The sequence below is a fragment of the Conger conger genome, chromosome 4 (genome assembly GCF_963514075.1).
Source record: "Conger conger chromosome 4, fConCon1.1, whole genome shotgun sequence".
Lineage (NCBI taxonomy): Eukaryota > Metazoa > Chordata > Actinopteri > Anguilliformes > Congridae > Conger > Conger conger.
Window position 1 is genome coordinate 29,852,895 of NC_083763.1, and position 17,851 is coordinate 29,870,745.

At 43.5% G+C, this 17,851-nt stretch overlaps 1 protein-coding gene across 1 annotated transcript in view; it reads left to right on the forward strand.

Moving 5' to 3' along the window:
• Positions 1-3,215: 3,215 nt before the first annotated feature.
• The window catches only part of LOC133126589 (uncharacterized), a 61,184-nt gene continuing 46,548 nt past the window's right edge, over positions 3,216-17,851 (forward strand). The window contains 7 exon segments of the mRNA XM_061238933.1: positions 3,216-3,265; positions 5,331-5,491; positions 5,615-5,818; positions 9,918-10,011; positions 10,013-11,012; positions 11,526-11,852; positions 16,948-17,238. Of these exon segments, the coding sequence (XP_061094917.1) occupies positions 3,216-3,265; positions 5,331-5,491; positions 5,615-5,818; positions 9,918-10,011; positions 10,013-11,012; positions 11,526-11,852; positions 16,948-17,238 (2,127 nt within the window).

A 17,851-nucleotide genomic window follows, 5' to 3' on the forward strand; every position in this document is an offset into this window, starting at 1 on the left:
TTATTTGATAACTATGGTACTGTAGAATTCAATTCCCTGCGGTGTTTGCCTTCTTAACCCCCTGAAATGGCCACAGATTGATTTCACATTCAACAGCTTATTGCAATATTGCTTAAACCGCAATAAAAAGGATGATGGTGATTGCGCTTTTATTTAAACTGAGTTTACCATTTCAGCTTCAGAAAAAAAAAATTGTTATCAGTGAGCATTTTTTATTTTTTTATTTGGAAACGTTTACAACTCAGTTTGGTTAATCGTTTAAACGAGGACAAATTTGATTTTGTGAATCAATTCCATCAATTTCCAAATTATCTTTCTTATTTATCTTTTTATGTTTTTCTTCTTAGCTTTGCACTCTGACATAGCCGACATAGGGATTATCCGGGACAGTTTTATGCTTATCAATATTAATTAAGGGCGTTTCTTTTCTTTTACATGTACGGACAATTCAAAGTTGTTTTTTGTCATTTATAAAAGGAAATTACGCACTCAGAGGCGTACGCAAGGTGTTATACATACATTTCCTTTATTCTACATACGCCAACATTTAGTATGGATTCGATGCAGTTTTATAAATGAGACCCCAGACCTTAACCCGGTTGAGCATGCGTTTCATTGAAGGGAGATTGAAAGGAAAAACCTCCCAAAACAAACAACTGAAAGAGGCTGCAGTAAAAGCCTGCTAAAGAAGAATGCAACAATTTGGTGATGTCAATGGGTTGCAGGCTTGATGTAGTTATTGCATCAGTTAAGTCACCAAATATTAAGTGTTATTTACTTTCATTTACTTAAATACTCTCTGTTCCAATACTTTTTCTCAAATAAAATTTGGGTGGTTTGATACCAAAGGTGCTATGTTCCAAGTAGGAAATGAAATTCATAACTTTTGTCTCAGGTTCATCTTTTAATCTCAACCCCAAATGTATTCAGTGTATTGCAAAAACAAAGGAATTGGCCTCGATTTTCCAATACTTTTGGAGTGGACTGTATGTGTGTAACCCCTATATTAAATATTAAGACTGCAGAAGCCAGCTTATAGTAGGGACCACAAGGAAAATTTTATTCCAGGGAGGATGTATATGTACTTTAGTTTCTATTGTCTGAACTGGAACTACAATTGCACACAGCATACAGTTTCTTTGCAAATGTGAAAAGGAAACTTACACAATGATACAGCATAAAAACAAAAAATTGAATTCTCAAATTGAACTATCTAGAATCAGTCCATGAACATGTTTGTTTGGAGAAAAAAACCCCAAAAAAACAAAAAAACCGTAGGAGTCAAAGTTAAACGGGTACCCGTGTCATAAAGAAATTCTGTTCCAATTCCTACTTGATCCCGTTGACGAAAGGAAGAAAATTTATGAGCGGCAGCGGGGCTCCCTCTAGTGGTGTCCTCGAGGCAAGTGACGGATGACCCAAGGCGAACTCTTCTCAGTCTCCGACACCTAATATGAGAGGCATGTAATTGCAAACTTTGTAGGGGCAAGAATTATCGCCAGTGTGCAGCGGTTACTTTACAGGACTGTACTGCTACTGCCTCAAGTCTGCACACTTACTTTCTGGCGCGCACATGCTCTACCAGTGCATTTATACTGCTAGCTAAGTGCAGCTAGGTACATTACATTTTGTCCTACATATAAAACATCACAATTTTAACCTCAACAGTCAAAATATTCCTTCACTATTGCATCTCAAAATAACGTACTTGATGCAAACTTTACACAGTGATACGTTTGTCTATTCCGTTAATTGAAAACCCAAAATAGCTAGCAACTGTACTAGCCATGTACAACTCCCAATGATTGATATTTTTAATATAGTTTTAACATACATGCTCTTTAATCAACATGCATAAGACTCTACAATTTCTTTTGGTCCTGATGTTATATGGTGAACTTTATAACCCACGCATTTCACATTTTCAACCAAGAATAACGTGTTGCGGGCGGCACGGATGGTGCAGTGGGTAGCACTGCCGCCTCACAGCTAGGAGGTCCTGGGTTCGAATCCCCGTTGGCCGGGGCCTCTCTGTGTGGAGTTTGCATGTTCTCCCCGTGTCTGCGTGGGTTTCCTCTGGGTACTCCGGTTTCCTCCCACAGTCCAAAGACATGCAGGTTAGGCTGATTGGAGAGTCTAAATTGCCCGTGGGTATGAGTGTGTGAGTGAATGGTGTGTGCGCCCTGCGATGGACTGGCGACCTGTCCAGGGTGTATTCCTGCCTTTCGCCAAATGTATGCTGGGATAGGCTCCAGCCCCCCTGCGACCCTGTTCAGGATAAGCGGGTTAGGATAATGGATGGATGGATGGATAACGTGTTGCTTACTTGCATCTAATTAGCAGCTAGCAGTAACAGCTTTGGCCCGCCATTTATATGATTAAGTATTAATACACTGTTTCTACTAAAAGCAATTTCTTTATAATAATATAGACAAATGCTTACCTAATATGAGAGGCATGTAATTGCAACTTTGTAGGAGCAAGAATTGTCGCCAGTGTGCAGCGGTTACTTTACAGGACTGTACTGGTACTGCCTCAATTCTGCACACTTACGTTGTGGTGTGCACATGCTCTACCAGTGCATTTATACTGCCCTCCTTACTATTGCCATAAACTGTGACGCTACCGCAGAAAATAGCCTAAAATGCGGCAAAAACTTCTTAAAGGAACCCCATCACTACCTTACCAACTTTGTGTGGTTACATGTGCGTGAACACTTTTGGCTGAGCCATATAAGCCTGTCTGGTTCGTAGTCTCTTCTTAGCAGCTTCCACACCACACTGTCACTGGGGAGCACCATTACATTTTCACTGTATATGCTGAAATGGGTCACATACATGACTCGCACCATGGTTTTTATGAAAACGATTATTTATAGACTATAAAACTATAGACTTAAAAACACAATTATATTATAGACTATAAAACACACAAAAACCAAAGCTGATCTGGAAGCAATTTCTTATTCGTCATGAAAGTTGCACTGTTTGGGACATTTTGTTTCTTTTTATTTAGTTTTATATGTATTATATACAACATGAACACTGTAATTAACATTTGACGCAAGCCTATGATTGATGAAAAAATTATTGAAGACACCCTAGGGAGGCCCCTCCGGCAGGGGAGGCCCTGGGCTGCAGCCCATGTTGCCCATTGGCTGCCAAAACAGCGGAGAACGTGGTGCCGCAATCCCAGCGACGACAGCTTCGAAAACTATGGGAAAAGCTGGGAAAACTGGGACTACCAAAGCAGCCCTAATTGATGGGTAAGCTACATGCTTCCTACATTAATCTGAATATTTTTTGTAACACATATTTCTGAAATCCATGCAACTGGGGTCTCCTTATAACAACCAAAAACATAATTCTACATTAATGTAATTTCCAAGGTATCTTCAGTGTGTTCTCTGAGATTTTCTGATGGAAATAAATGTTTTATTATTGTTTTATGAGTATATAGTAAGTTTATTACCTTGAAAGTGGACAAAGTGAATTGAGCCGCAAAGGCAACAGAATCTTAATACAGTCCCAAAAGTATTGGAACAGCAAGGCCAATTCCTTTGTTTTTGCAATCCACTGAATATATTTTGGGTCGAGATAAAAAAAAATGAACACGAGAGAAGAGTTCAGAATTTCTATTTCCTGGTATTTACACTTAGATGTGTTAAACTACTTATAATATTGCACCTTTTGTGTCAGACAACGACATTTTTAGGTGAGAAAAAGTATTGGAACACAGAGCATTTAAGTAAATTAAAGTGAACATTTGGTCACGTATACCTTGCTTGCAATAACTGCATCAAGCCTGCGACCTATTGACATAACCAAACTATTGCATTCTTCTTTTATGATGCTTTTCCACCTCTTTCAATTGTTGTTTGTTTCAGGGGGGGTTTCCCTTCAATCTCCTCTTCAGGAGGTGGAATTCATACTAAATTGGGTTAAGGTCTGGTGATTGACTTGGCCATCATCAATAAAAATGCTGTGCCCACTCCAGAAGCAGCCTTGCAAGCCCAAGCCTTCCTCCACTGTGCTTCACAGATGAGCTCGCATGTTTCGGCTCATGAGCAGATCCCCTCTTTTTCTACAATTTGGCTTTTCCATCACTTTGGTGGAAGTTAATCTTGGTCTCATCAGTCCATTAAACTTTGTTCCAGAACTTTTGTGGCTCATCTCTGTACTTATTTGCAAATTGTAATCTTGCCTTCCGAGTCTTACTGCTGATGAGTGGCTTGCATCTTGGTGTATAGTCTCTATATTGCTGCTCTCTAAGTCTTCTTAAAATGGTTGATTGAGATATGTTCACCCCTGCCCTGTGGAGATTGTTTGTGATGTCACTGACTGATATTTTTGGGTTTTTCTTCACAGCTCTCACAATGGATCTGTCATCAACAGCTGTTTTCCTTGGTCGACCTCTTCCATGTCTTTTGCTCAGTAAGCCAGCAGCTTCTTTATTTTTCAGGATATTCCAAGTTATCCCCAATGCTTGCTCTCTTTTCCAAGCTTCAAAATGGCTTGCTTTTCTCCCAAAGACAGCTCTCTTCATATCTTTTCTTTTTTTTCTTTTTTATCCGATTTTTTCCCTTTTTGTCCCAATTGGACCCCGTCTGATTCAATTAGAGCTAGTATTAGCTACAACACCCACACCCCGTCCCTCAGCGGCCGGCAGGAGAGCGACCTTCTTTAAGCCGCCTCGTCTCACAAGTCGTGACCGTGATTGTTTGTGATTGTTTGTGTCTACTAACCCTGCCAAGTCCCTCCCTCTGGAGCAGCGAGCCAATTATTGCTGCTCCATGTGAGCCGGCCAAACTTGGCTTTTGGCAGGACCGAGATCAAACCCCGGTCCCCGGTGTGCAACTGCAGCAAACTGCAACCGCAAGTCTGCTGCGTCTTAGCCTGTTGCGCCACCGCGGCTCGGTTTATCTTTTCTGACACAAATACATCTTCACAGGCAAAACTCTAGGCTAAAACCAAGAGTAGACATTTAGAAATATTTATTGTTCAACCAATCAATCTAACAGGACACATCTGGGCAACAAGAAACACCTGTCAGTCACATGTTCCAATACTTTTGCTCACCTAAAAATTTATCTGATACAAAAGTTAATATGTTGTAAGTTGTTTAACAAATCTAGATACAAGTACCAGTAAATTAAAGTTGAAATTTGGATCTGTCATTTCATATACATCTTTTGAAATCTCAATAGTCTTCAGTGTATAGCAAAATGAATTGACTTTGGTGTTCCAATACTTTTGGAGGGGACTGTATATCTCACGGAAACTTGATGCAGTGAAATGAAAGTACTGAACAATAAATGATTTAATCCTCAGGTTGAACGAGTTTGACCACAAGTTCTTTGGAATCACTGAGGCAGAGGCTGACTTCATGGATCCCCAGCAGAAGCTCCTGCTGGAGTGCACCTACAGAGCCCTGGAGAATGCTGGGATATCCATGGAGAAGGCCAGTGGAACCAGAACTGGGGTTTTCATTGGTACAAACTACTTATTATTACTTTTATAGTTATAGCTGGGTCATTTATCATTGACCCAGTGCATCTGTGTATGAATTGAATTATACAACTGAGTTCATGAACAAAAACATATATTTCTGATAGGACTCATGAATAGGGACTATGAGACACTTCTGAACAACAGCCCAACCACCATTACCCACTACAACGGCACAGGAACAGCCATAAGCATAGCTGCCAACAGGATCTCCTACACCTTCAACTTCGCTGGCCCCTCATTGGGTATTGACAGTGCCTGCTCATCCTCTCTAGTGACTCTTCACTATGCTGCCCATGCAGTTAGACAAGGTAAGGCTTTCTCTGTGTTATTTCATAGTTTTATCGTAATATTTCTTGGATATTTATGGTATACATACTGTATTGAAACAAGCTGGAGAGCCGTATCCATTTAACCATTCCTTTTTCACTGACAACAGTTCCTTATTTTGTAACATGCGGGTGGTAAAACAAGAGGGGGGAGACCTCACCTTCTCTGCATTTCGGAAATCACGTACTACAAGAAATACGGTAATGTCAGTGTCCTTGTCAGGGCAAAGATCCAGCGGAACAAATGCATAATAGTTTCTCATTCTGAAAAATGTGCTAACTCTAAATAAAATGTCATTGTTGTCTGTTTCGCTGCTGTATACTTATTCAAAAGTACTTGTACATAGAAGTGCTATTATCTACCTTTTGTATAGGCTCTCTCGACCACGATGAGCCCAAGTACGGCTGTCTCTGACCAGTATTGATAATGTAGTTCCAGAGAAAATGCACTACCCCCATCCGTGTGTACGGAAATTAAGTATAAACTTCAGCTCTTCAAAAAACGACTACGAACATGTTATTGAAGTGACGACTAAAAAGTTATATAAATACATATAGTTTGCTTGGCTTGGCTTGCTTAAAACAACACAGCCTGAGTAAATGAAACTGTAGCATTTTCAATATGCACACTGAGACTGTTGCGATTGGGGCTGCAGACTCTTGAGATTTTATGGCAAACATTTTTGACATTTTATTTTTTAACCAAAAAAATATTTCGCAAATGCCTCTAAATAGAGACTTCCTTTGGCGCAGTTCCAAGGAATGTGAGGGCATTTTCAGTGACGTGGCCCCATTTTATGTTGGTGAGCATGAATACTTATATAAATGAGAGATTTCAAGTTTAGATTTTTATAAAAATTCTAAAAAACATGTTTTCACTTTGTTATCATGGGTTATTGAGTGTAGATTGATCGACAAAACTGGCAATTTATGTTATGCCAATGAAGGTTATGCCAATGAAAGTCAAGGAAGCCATTATGAGGCTGAGATAAAACAGTGTCAGTAGGCTTACCAGCAAACAGTTTGGAACATCATTCATTGAAGACCGTTTGTGTGTGTTTGGGATCCTTGCCTTGGGTTGTGAGATGAAGCACTGTCCAATGAGTTTGGAAGTGAACTTGAGCTGCAGATGCTACACTATATTGCTTCTATTAACAGGTGGCAAGTAAGACAGCACCTGTGATGGCTATATGTGCCCAAACTATAATCTCTTTCACAGATGAGGGGGGGTGCTTTTCTTCTTGGGCAGTTCCTTTTAGTCTCCACATTTTGCTCTTGCTATCACCAGTCAACCTTGCTTTCCACAATACCTACTTCCAGAACTCCGCAGGCTCTTTTTGGTACTACTGTGACATGGGCATTCTTTTAATGCAGCTAAAGAATGCTTTGCATTCTTGCAGTGTAGCCTCTGTAGATCTGTTTGAGAAGTCTTTTGCAGAGAGTAGTCACTAACACCTCCATGCCTGGTTCCTGAAGAATGTTTCTGATCTGTTGTACAGGTGTTTGGGGTTTTTTCTTAATTATTATTAATTAAGAATTATTTGGTCATGAACTGCAGATGTCATCCTTGGCCTACCACTGCCATTGCAATTGTTGAGCTTACCAGTGCTTTCTTTCTTCCTAATGTTATTCCAGACGGTTAATTTTGGAATCCTATTGTTTGGCCTATATCTCTACCTATTATTTTTGTGTTATTTCTCAGCCTCATAATTGCTTCCTTGACTGTCAAGACAGTGAATTTTGGAATCTTATTGTCTGGCCTATGTCTCTACCTGTTTTTCTTTTTTTTGTGTGCGTTATTTCTTGGCGTCATAATTGCTTCCTTGACCGTTGTCGAGGACCCGGCCCTAGGCCTGCCTGATGAGAGATTGACAGAAGATGGGTTAGGCAGGAATGCATTGTTAACCCCTCGCACACGCCCATGGGGTAGGAGTAAAAGCTCCCGTAAGAGGAGAAGTATATGGTACAAGATAAATGTACAACCGTATATGGACACTGAGGAGTCTGAAGTCAGAGGACTTAGATTTAGGGTTTTAGAGAGCAAGGCTAAAGGTCTGACTGAGGCCATGCGTAGAATGTGTTCTAGCATGACCGTGGAAGATGCTCAACATGCTGAACGGGTAATTGGTGACCCAGGGAGTTTGGCGTTCAAAGAAACGGTAGATGGAATAACATACTTAGTTGACACGTGTGGGCTTGCTCCTACAGGGGAGGAGCACAATGCCTGGTTAAAGCAACAGGATGAGGAAAACAATGAAGATAATTGGGAGATCAAAGAGTATGAGGAGATGGAAAAATGTAGGAGAGATAAGGAAAACAGAAGGGATGTCAATACCGAAAGAAGATTAAGAGGCTTCAAGGGCCTTCCTGATTATAGTACAAATAATTTATCGGATAGATTCAAAGGACTAACAGTGGAGGAGTTAAATGATGAATTACACTCAGCTATGAGCTGGATTTCTTTTGTAGATCCCTTAAGGCGCCACAAAAAGGGGCACCTGAAGAGTGTATTGAGATGGTGGCAGGCACTAACTTCTGGCTTGCATGAGGTGTGGAGGAAGTCAAGGAGAGACTATGAAATTGAAACAGACACCAGTGATGAATAGATTCCTTAAAAAAAATACAAAAAGGCTAGTGTTTTTCCACTCGTATATTGAGATGGTGGAAATTCCCAACCGGAGGGGCACATGAGATAAAGTATTGGGGAAATTTCTTTTGAGGTATGATAAAATGACAGTGGGACAAACAGAAGTAATGAATATGGTCATTAAAAAAGTTGCATAAGAGATAAATGTCTTCCCACTCGGTATACTGGGGACATTTCTTATCAAAAAAAGGTACACTTTTATACGAATAAAGGATATATAAGGAATAAGCTTTTAGACCTTAGGATAGCATCTTAGAATTTTGCTTCACAAGATATCTACGAGCTGCTGAAGAAAGAGCAACACAGAACAACTATAATCAAGCTTGAGTGGTAATTATAATCTATATTACTTGTATAAGTAGGAAAAGTAGCACATAGAAGTTCAACTTTATAAGTTTCCTTTTATTTTTATGTCTTTTATTTCTCATTAAAGGTACTATATAAGGTAGAAAAATGTAGAGAAGTTTTTAGAGTTTAGATAAATATAATATTCTAGGAATAGTTTCTTTTAAATGTCCAGAGGGGGGAGCTATAGGATAAGGCTAAGGGCAAAGAGGATGGGTATTTGAGGGGTGTACCTTGAATTTTAACATCATGGTGGAAAGGTAAATTAGAAAGAGCTAAAGGGGTATAAGTAACTTGCATGTGATCAGCAAACTGAAAGATGATATATATCCTGTAATCTGTATAACTCTATTCTTTTGATTGATTATAATAAAGTATATCTTACTATAATCATATGTGATAAAGATTATTTTAGAGGAATACATTGAATACAGGACATATACCAGATTTGCATCACACCCTTCACTTCGAGACTGGGCTGGAAGTTCAGTAGAACTTACCAGGGCTCCAGAACGTTCGGAGTACTTGAGTTCGTCCCCGAGACACCTCATGGTGAGGTACTGCTCGTGGGAACGTGAGGTCTGAGCTCGGCAAGGGGTCCGTGGCTCACCACACCATCATTGGCATAACTATAGCTGAGAAGTCAACTGTCCAGTTACTTTTGGTGCCCTAAAATGGAGGGACTATGTACAAAAAGATCTTGATGTAAATACCCTCAAATTAAAGCTAACAGTGCACACTTTAACCTCATATTTATTTAGAAAAAATTTGCATTATGGAGTAAAGAGCCAAAGCATCAGAAATTGTCACTGTCCAAATACTTTCTTGTATCTGTAGTACCATGGGTATCTATATTTGCAGTTGTGATCGTGGCTACACTGCAAATTAAATAATTCTCAATTTTCATTCAGCTTTGCATTATAAATGCCTTTGTGATCAGGAGCTATCTATGATCCTAAGGTGGCACTACCATCAAATTCCTGTGTGACATGAAAGCCATGAAAGTATTTCCTATGTTGTCTTGTGTACAGGCTCTCCAGGACTTTGACCATGTGTGGTGCATCATAAGCAAAACTGCTGTCAATCAAGATGGCCGCTCTGTCACTCCAATCACCAGGCCATGTCTAAAATGTCTGGCATATACATCAGCATGTCGGAGAAGCCACCTAAAGCACACATACAGAAGTGTTTCTGACATCCTCTCTCAGTGACTTACAGGAGCAACTCAGATTAGCACAAAGCTTAAAATTAGTTTTTGTGTTTTGTGGAAATGGAGTGACTTACAGAGGCATGTGCAAGGAACTGTTGAAAGAGGAGCCAATTTTCAGAGAAAAGATGAAGGAGGTTGAGAACCTGTTTCTGAATTACAAAAGCTCTAACATTTCACAAAAACTGGAAAATGACTATGACAATGATGATTATTCAAAACCAGATGTTGTCCAACCCCTTCTCTTTGCTATCCAGGTTGCCATTTTCAGCCTTCTAAAGCACTGGGGTATTACACCTGATGCCATTCTTGGGCACTCTGTAGGAGAGGTTGCCGCTGCCCATTGCTCTGGTCTGCTGTCTCTTGAGGATGCAGTAATGGTGATCCATTTCCGCAGTATGTTGCAGAGCAAGGTGACAGGAGGGAAGATGCTTGTTGTCAGTAACATAGAGGTATCAGAAATCCTGCCTGCTTACTCAGGGAAGGTCTGCTTAGCTGCCTTCAACAGCCCTCAGTCTTGTACCCTATCAGGTGAGGGAGATGCAGTTGACTGTCTTCACCATAAGTTGAAGACCTCCTTCAACAACAAGAATCTGTTCCTTCACATTTTAGATGTCCGTGCTGCTTACCATAGTCATATGATGGACCCCATCCTGGACCAAATACAGAGCAGCATAGGATCCTTGCAGGAGAATGAAATGGAGGCAGAATTGTTTTCAACGGTGACTGGAGAGCTATGTTCCCAATTGGATTTTAGCTCAGGGAAATATTGGGTGAGGAATGCCCATGAGCCAGTTGCATTTGAAAAGGCTTTGCAGGCTTATACTGCCCTCTCTCAGGACGGATTTCTGTATGGTTCAGTCTTCCGACAGCTGGGAGATGTGTACTATGGTGAGGAATTCAAGGAGGCTATTTCAACCTTCAGGGTTTCTGATGAAATGATGTGCCAGTTGCAGGACTACTATGTTCATCCTGTAGTACTGTAGTAATGGTCATATATCTGAGAACAGCAAGAGAGTCATCTGATGGAATTGAAGTATGTGGCTGTTTCACAGACAAAGAGGGTCATGTTTTGGTTGAACTAAGACGTGAAGATCACATTATTGGGAGGTGGTTCTTCTTTCACAATGAACTGCATGCCACTTCTGAGGATGCCAGCCTCTTCCACAAACCAAAATCCTTAGTTTTTGCTGATCAGTTAAGGGTTGGTGAATTGCTACAGCGGTATTTACACTCAAGTTCTATTTTTGTGAAAAAGGAATGTGGAAAGCTATCCAACTCCAAGGTTGCAGAATTGCTTGCTGAATTAAGTGTCACAGATGGTGACAGGAATTTCAAAGAGGTGTTGTTCATGTGTGGTATTCAAGATCTCAGTCACTTAAATGCAGAAATGGTCCTTGATCATCTGGTCGACTGCTGTAAGCTTTTTCGTGAAATTGTTCTTGCACTGAAAGCTGCCAAATACACAAGCAGTATCAGAGTTATAGTAGAAGCTCCCATTTCTCAAGGAAGTACCATGCGTTTCCTTCTTTATCCTTGCATGGTAAATCTTGCATCGTATACTCCCAAAAGTAAGACAAAAGAACAAGTTGAGCATTATTTCTCTTGAACCTAATTCAAATCTTTTGCAGGTGCTAATGTTTACTGCAAATCAGTCAGGGTGGAATGCCATTGTAGGGACCCAATTTAGTGGACTGCTACAGAATGTGAACAAGTGTGATGCATTTGTCCTTTTGCCTCCATTTGATGCATCATTGGTTGCTAAAGCTTGCAGTGTTTCTACTGTCAGAAACATTGCTTTGGTGTATGAGGTCAGGGTTGGAGGTAGTACTGGTTGTGGGCTTATTATTGTGGGCTTATTATTGTGGGCTTATTACTTTCACTAGTGGGACTGGTGAGAGGTATCAGCTTTCGCACGTTTCTCCCCGTCAACTTGACGTGGAAGGGGGGTGGGGCTAGGGCAGACGCCTTTATTGATTCCGGGGCAGTGGACAATTTTATCGACCGACAGTGGGCAAAACACCAGAGACTGCCGGTTCCAATCCATCACGGCGCTGGACGGTCGCCCGTTGGGATCCAGGGTTGTGCGTCAGATCACTGACCGGGTGGTGATGCGGATTCCGTTTCGGGGGCACCGGGAGCGCATTTTTTTCTTTTTGGTGGAGTACCCTTTACATTTACATTTTAGTCATTTGGCAGACGCTTTTAATCCAAAGCGACTTACAAGTGCATAGGTTCTACCATAAGTCAAAGCATCACATCCAGAACTAGCAAAATACACATGAAATGCTGTTCTAAACATAGTTGTCATCATAAGTGCTTTTTTTTTTTTTTTTTTTTTTTTTGGGGGGTCAGACAAGGATAGAGATATCAGAAAGGAGGGGCAGGGGAAATCAGGAGGGAGGACTAAGGTAGAGTTTGAAAGGGTAGGTTTTGAGTCTGCGTCGAAATAGGGGGAGGGATTCTGCTGTTCTGACAGTGGTAGGCATTACATTACATTACGTGGCATTTAGCAGACGCTCTTATCCAGAGCGACGTACAACAAAGTGCAAATCAATCACAAGAACAAGTGCAAAAGTAGACCTGAGAGGACAGTACAGTTCCGAGTCCTAGTGTAAACATACAGAAATTCAGAACCCTTGAAGAGTACAATCAACTTTCAAACTAGCATATAAAAACAACAATACCTATACAAGTAACGATATCTATACATAAGTGCCATTACGGTCTAAGGCTAATCACAGTGATTGTGAGTTGGGGAGGGAAAGGTGTAGCCTGAAGAGGTCTTCAGTCTGCGCTTGAAGGAGGTCAGAGACTCTGCCGTTTTGACATTCACCGGGAGGTCATTCCACCACCGTGGGACCAGGACAGACAGCAGTCGTGAGTGTGAAGTGCAGGTATGGCGAGGGGGAGGTGCCAGACGGCACGAAGTGGCAGAACGGAGGGGTCTTGTTGGTGTATAGGTCTTGATAAGGGATTGAATATACACAGGGGCTGATCCTTTAACCGCCTGGTATGCGAGCACCAAAGTTTTAAATTTCATGCGAGCCATAACAGGCAGCCAGTGGAGGTTGCTGAGCAGGGGGGTGACATGTGAATGTCTGGGAACATTGAATACCAGACGGGCTGCAGCATTCTGGATGAGTTGTAGGGGTCTGATGGCAGATGCTGGAAGGCCAGCCAGCAGAGAATTGCAATAGTCCAGGCGGGACAGGACCATTGCTTGAACAAGGAGCTGAGTGGAGTAGGTGGTGAGAAAGGGTCGGATTCTCCGGATGTTGTACAGGAAGAACCTGCACACCCGGGTCACCGTAGCGATGTTCTTGGAGAAGGATAGCCTGTTGTCCATCACCACTCCAAGGTTTCTTGCACTAGGGGATGAGGTCACTGTGGTATCCCCTAGTGAGATGGAGACATCAGAGAAGGGAGAGGTTAAAGCAGGGATAAAGATCACCTCCGTCTTATCTGGGTTGAGCTTTAGATGGTGGTTGCCCATCCAGCTCTGGATGTCTCTCAGGCAGGCGGAGATACGGGTCGAGACCTGTGTGTCTGATGGGGGGAAGGAGAGAAAGAGTTGGGTGTCATCGGCATAACAATGATATGAAATGCCATGAGCAGAGATAACAGGACCATGGGATCTTGTGTAAGTGGAGAAGAGGAGGGGTCCGAGGACTGAGCCCTGGGGGACTCCTGTAACAAGGGGGCGAGGGGTTGACACTTCCAGCCCAGGACACGTGGGAGGACCGGCCAGAGAGATAAGATTTAATCCAGTCTAAGGCTGTGCCACAGATCCCTGTAGATGCCAGGGAGGCTAAGAGGATGGAGTGGTTGGCCGTGTCGAACGCTGCAGAGAGGTCAAGAAGGATCAGGACAGAGGAGAGGGAGGTTGCTCGTGCAGCCTGAAGGGACTCGTTGACAGAGAGGAGTGCAGTCTCCGTCGAGTGGCCAGGTCTGAAGCCGGACTGGTGGGGCTCCAGCAGGTTATTCTGAGAGAGGAAGGAAGAGAGTTGGTTGGAGGCGGCTCGTTCAATGGATTTGGATAGAAAAGGAAGGAGAGATACCGGACGGTAGTTTTGAATGCAGGAGGGCAAGTCATTCCACCACTGAGGAACCAGAACGGAAAACAGGCGTGAACGTGCAGCTCGACCGCCAGGTGCACGTAGAGAGGGAAGCATAAGGCGACCAGAGCTGGCAGACCGGAGTGGTCTAGCTGGGGAGTAGGGAGTGATCAAGGATTGTATGTAAGGTGGGGCAGTCCCCTTAGCAGCCTGAAATGCCAACACTAGGGCCTTGAAACGGATGCATGCGGCGATAGGAAGCCAGTGGAGGCCAGTGAGAAGCGGGGTGACATGAGCCGACCTGGGCTGACTGGTGATCAGGTGGGCTGCAGCATTCTGGACCAGCTGGAGGGGCTTGATGGCACACACTGGGAGACCGGCTAGGAGGGAGTTGCAGTAATCCAGGCGGGAAATGACAAGCGCCTGGACTATTGTACTAGGTCACGTTTGGCTAATAAAACATCAGCCCCAAATAAACTGGGGAGACCGGAGCAATCCGGTGTCCCGGTGGGGTCCGCAGTGCGCCAATCACTCTGAGCAGACGCACACTCCCGCAGCCCCACCCGTAGAGGCCAATATAGACTCTGAGGGGGACGAGGAGGAGGCTAGGGGGTTCCCCTCGTGGACGAGGGGGAGGTCAGTGACGTCACTGACCGGGACTCTGAGAGATCCTGGCAGGACTCTGACAGTGGAGATGAGGGGCAGATGATAGGGGCTATTGCGTTTCCTCTCCCGCAGAACGTTCCCAGGGAATATAGGGAGGTAGCGGAGGTGTTTAGCAAACAGCGAGCCACTATGTTACCTCCGCACCGACCCTATGACTGTGCCATTGAGTTATTCCCTGGAACGTCTCCACCTAGGGGGTCGCTGTTTTCGTTGTCGGCACCAGAGAGCAAGGCTATGAATGAATACATTCGCGATGCATTTATTAGACCATCTACGTCACCAGCGGGGGCCGGGTTCTTTTTTGTGAAAAAAAAAAGGACGGGAGCCTGAGACCCTGCATAGATTATAGAGGGTTGAATACAATAACCATTAAAAATAGGTATCCCCTACCGCTAATGTATCTTTTCTTGGGTTTATTGTGTCTGAGGGGAGAATTGAAATGGACCCAACGAAAGTAGCGGCCGTTAAGAACTGGCCTACTCCTGCGTCAATAAAGCAGGTTCAGAGGTTTTTAGGGTTCGCAAACTTTTATAAACTTTTTTAAACTTTTATTATAGGATGTGGTGTCTGACCGCGGACCCCAGTTCGTGTCTAGGTTTTGGCGTGTGTTCTGCTCCTTGTTAGGGGCCTCATTAAGTCTGTCTTCGGGCTTTCATCCTGAGACCAACGGGCAGACGGAGCGCACAAACCAGACGCTTGAGAACACACTTCGGCGCTTAGCTGCGGCCAACCCCACGTCCTGGAGTTGTCAGCTCGCGTGGGCCGAGTACGCACACAACACTCTGCGCAACGCCTCCACTGGGCTCTCGCCCTTTGAGGCTCAATTTGGGTACGTGCCGCCATTGTTCCCGGAACTGGAGAAGGGGGCCGAGGTGCCCTCCGCTGAGGCTTTTGTTTGGCGGTGCCGAGGCACCTGGATTAAAGTACGGGCGGCACTCCTACGGGCTACTGCTACCCAGAAGCGACTGGCCGACAGACATCGCCGGTCAGCTCCTTCCTACAGGGTAGGGCAGAGGGTGTGGCTGTCCACTCGCGATCTGCCATTGCGAGTGGAGTCGCGGAAGCTCGCCCCCCGCTATGTGGGTCCATTCCATATTATCAAAAAGATCAACCCAGTTACGGTGAGACTCCAACTGCCCCGGTCCATGAGGATCCACCCCACCTTCCACATCTCACGCCTTAAACCGGTGCTCACCAGCGTGCTGGCCCCGGCGGAGGTTCCTCCACCGCCTCCACGGTTAGTTGACGGGGGTACGGCCTATACGGTGCGCCGCATCCTGGCTGAGCGTTGCGTGGGCAGGGGTAGACAGTACCTTGTGGACTGGGAGGGCTATGGCCCTCATGAGCGCTGTTGGGTTCCCACTAGGAACATTCTGGACCCAGAACTCATCCATGAGTTCCGCAGGCGGGGGGCTGAAGGAGCGTCTGGGGCCGCTCCTTAGAAGGGGGGTCCTGTCAGGGTTGGAGGTAGTACTGGTTGTGGTCACCAGGGGGGCTTATTACTTTCACCTGGTGGTCATTAGTGCGTACTTGATGTCTACCTCCTGAAGGTATTTAAAGCCCTCATTTCCCCTCAGTCTTCGCTTCGGTGTCACTGTTCACTCTGCCACCTAAAGCCGGTATTTAGCACATGGTAGACTCAGCAGCTAACGAGTCAGGTATTGTGCTGGTTCGCATTGTGTTCAAAAAAGGTAAGGAAGGGGTCTGCGTGCTAGTGTGTGTACACTGCGACCGCCTTCCTTTTGGTTCTGTTGTTCTTTGTTTCTTTTTATTTTCGGCTCGTGTGAGTCCGTGGGTGAGGGACGTTGTCCCCGGTATTTTGTATTTTGATTTGTGTGTTATTTCGGAGCTGCGACTCCTGAATCTTTATTTTTGTTCGCCCAGTCTTTTATACTGGGTTGTACTTTTATTTTGGGTTTTCCCCGGTCCGGGAGAGGAGTGCTAGCCTTTACGCACTCATTTTTGGTTTGTGATTTTCGCCCTGGTTTTGTAGGGTAGTTTTATTTTCAGAGCCGTTATTTGGGGCTCTTCCTTTTATTTGTGCGGAGTTGTCTCCGGGTTCAGAGCTGTCTCCTGTACCCCCCGGGGTCTTAGTGGCGGGCACGTTTGTGTGTCCGCTTACAAGGGATTTACCCCTTAGTCGCACCTGGCTCTCTGCACCTCCTCAACCTCACAGTATGACAACCAGATGCCTCCAATTCTTTTGCAAAACATGTTTAGAACTGATAGTGAAAATGTCTGTGTTCAGATCATTCAGGCGGCTATTCTGTTCCAGAAGGCATACCTGAAGAAGCAGAAAGCATTGCTTTACAGTTGGCTGAAATCAATGCAAATTATGGAAATTCCAGTACTGAAAAACACCATCTTTCAAAGAATGATTTCAAGAAGCATTGAATGCTGTTCTGTTCAGGAATCAAAATCCTACTTCAGCTCAGACACCACATCTGTAGTTGTGCTTGATGGAAACACTAAGGATGAGGTCTCCAACCTTCCAATTCAGGAGAAGCCAAAACAGCATTTCATGCAGAAATCTACATACATAGTGACGGGGGACTGGGATTTGAAACGGAATGTTCAAGGTGAGTGCATTGTTTAGCAGAAGGTCTGCTATCTTTCATGTTGAGTTTGACTGAAAACATGAAAGATGACTTTACAGAGTTTTAGACATTTTGGCTTCAGATAACAGCAGTTGCCAATTTTTTTATTTGTATTTGTATTTTTTATTTTTTTGGAATCTATGCATTTTATTAGCCCATATAAATTAGAGTATGATTCAATGTAATATTTTTAAATATGACTTAGGTGGAGTTATACGTATATTTTGAAAAAGAAACAAAACTTTGGAAGCCAAATCATTTGAATAAGATTTATTAGGCCTAAGAGATTGATATGCAGATCATTCATCTTCTTTCAGTTTTTGTATGAGGGGGAGAATCATTTATTTGAACAACTGTGTTTTATTGAATGTTGATTGACTAAGTTCCATCAGAAAAATTTAGTACATTCTATCATGAAATGTTTCAGTTACAATTTTACTTGGCACAATCGTCTTTCTTCTTCTCTTTATTTTTCTGCTTGCTAGTCTCTATAGC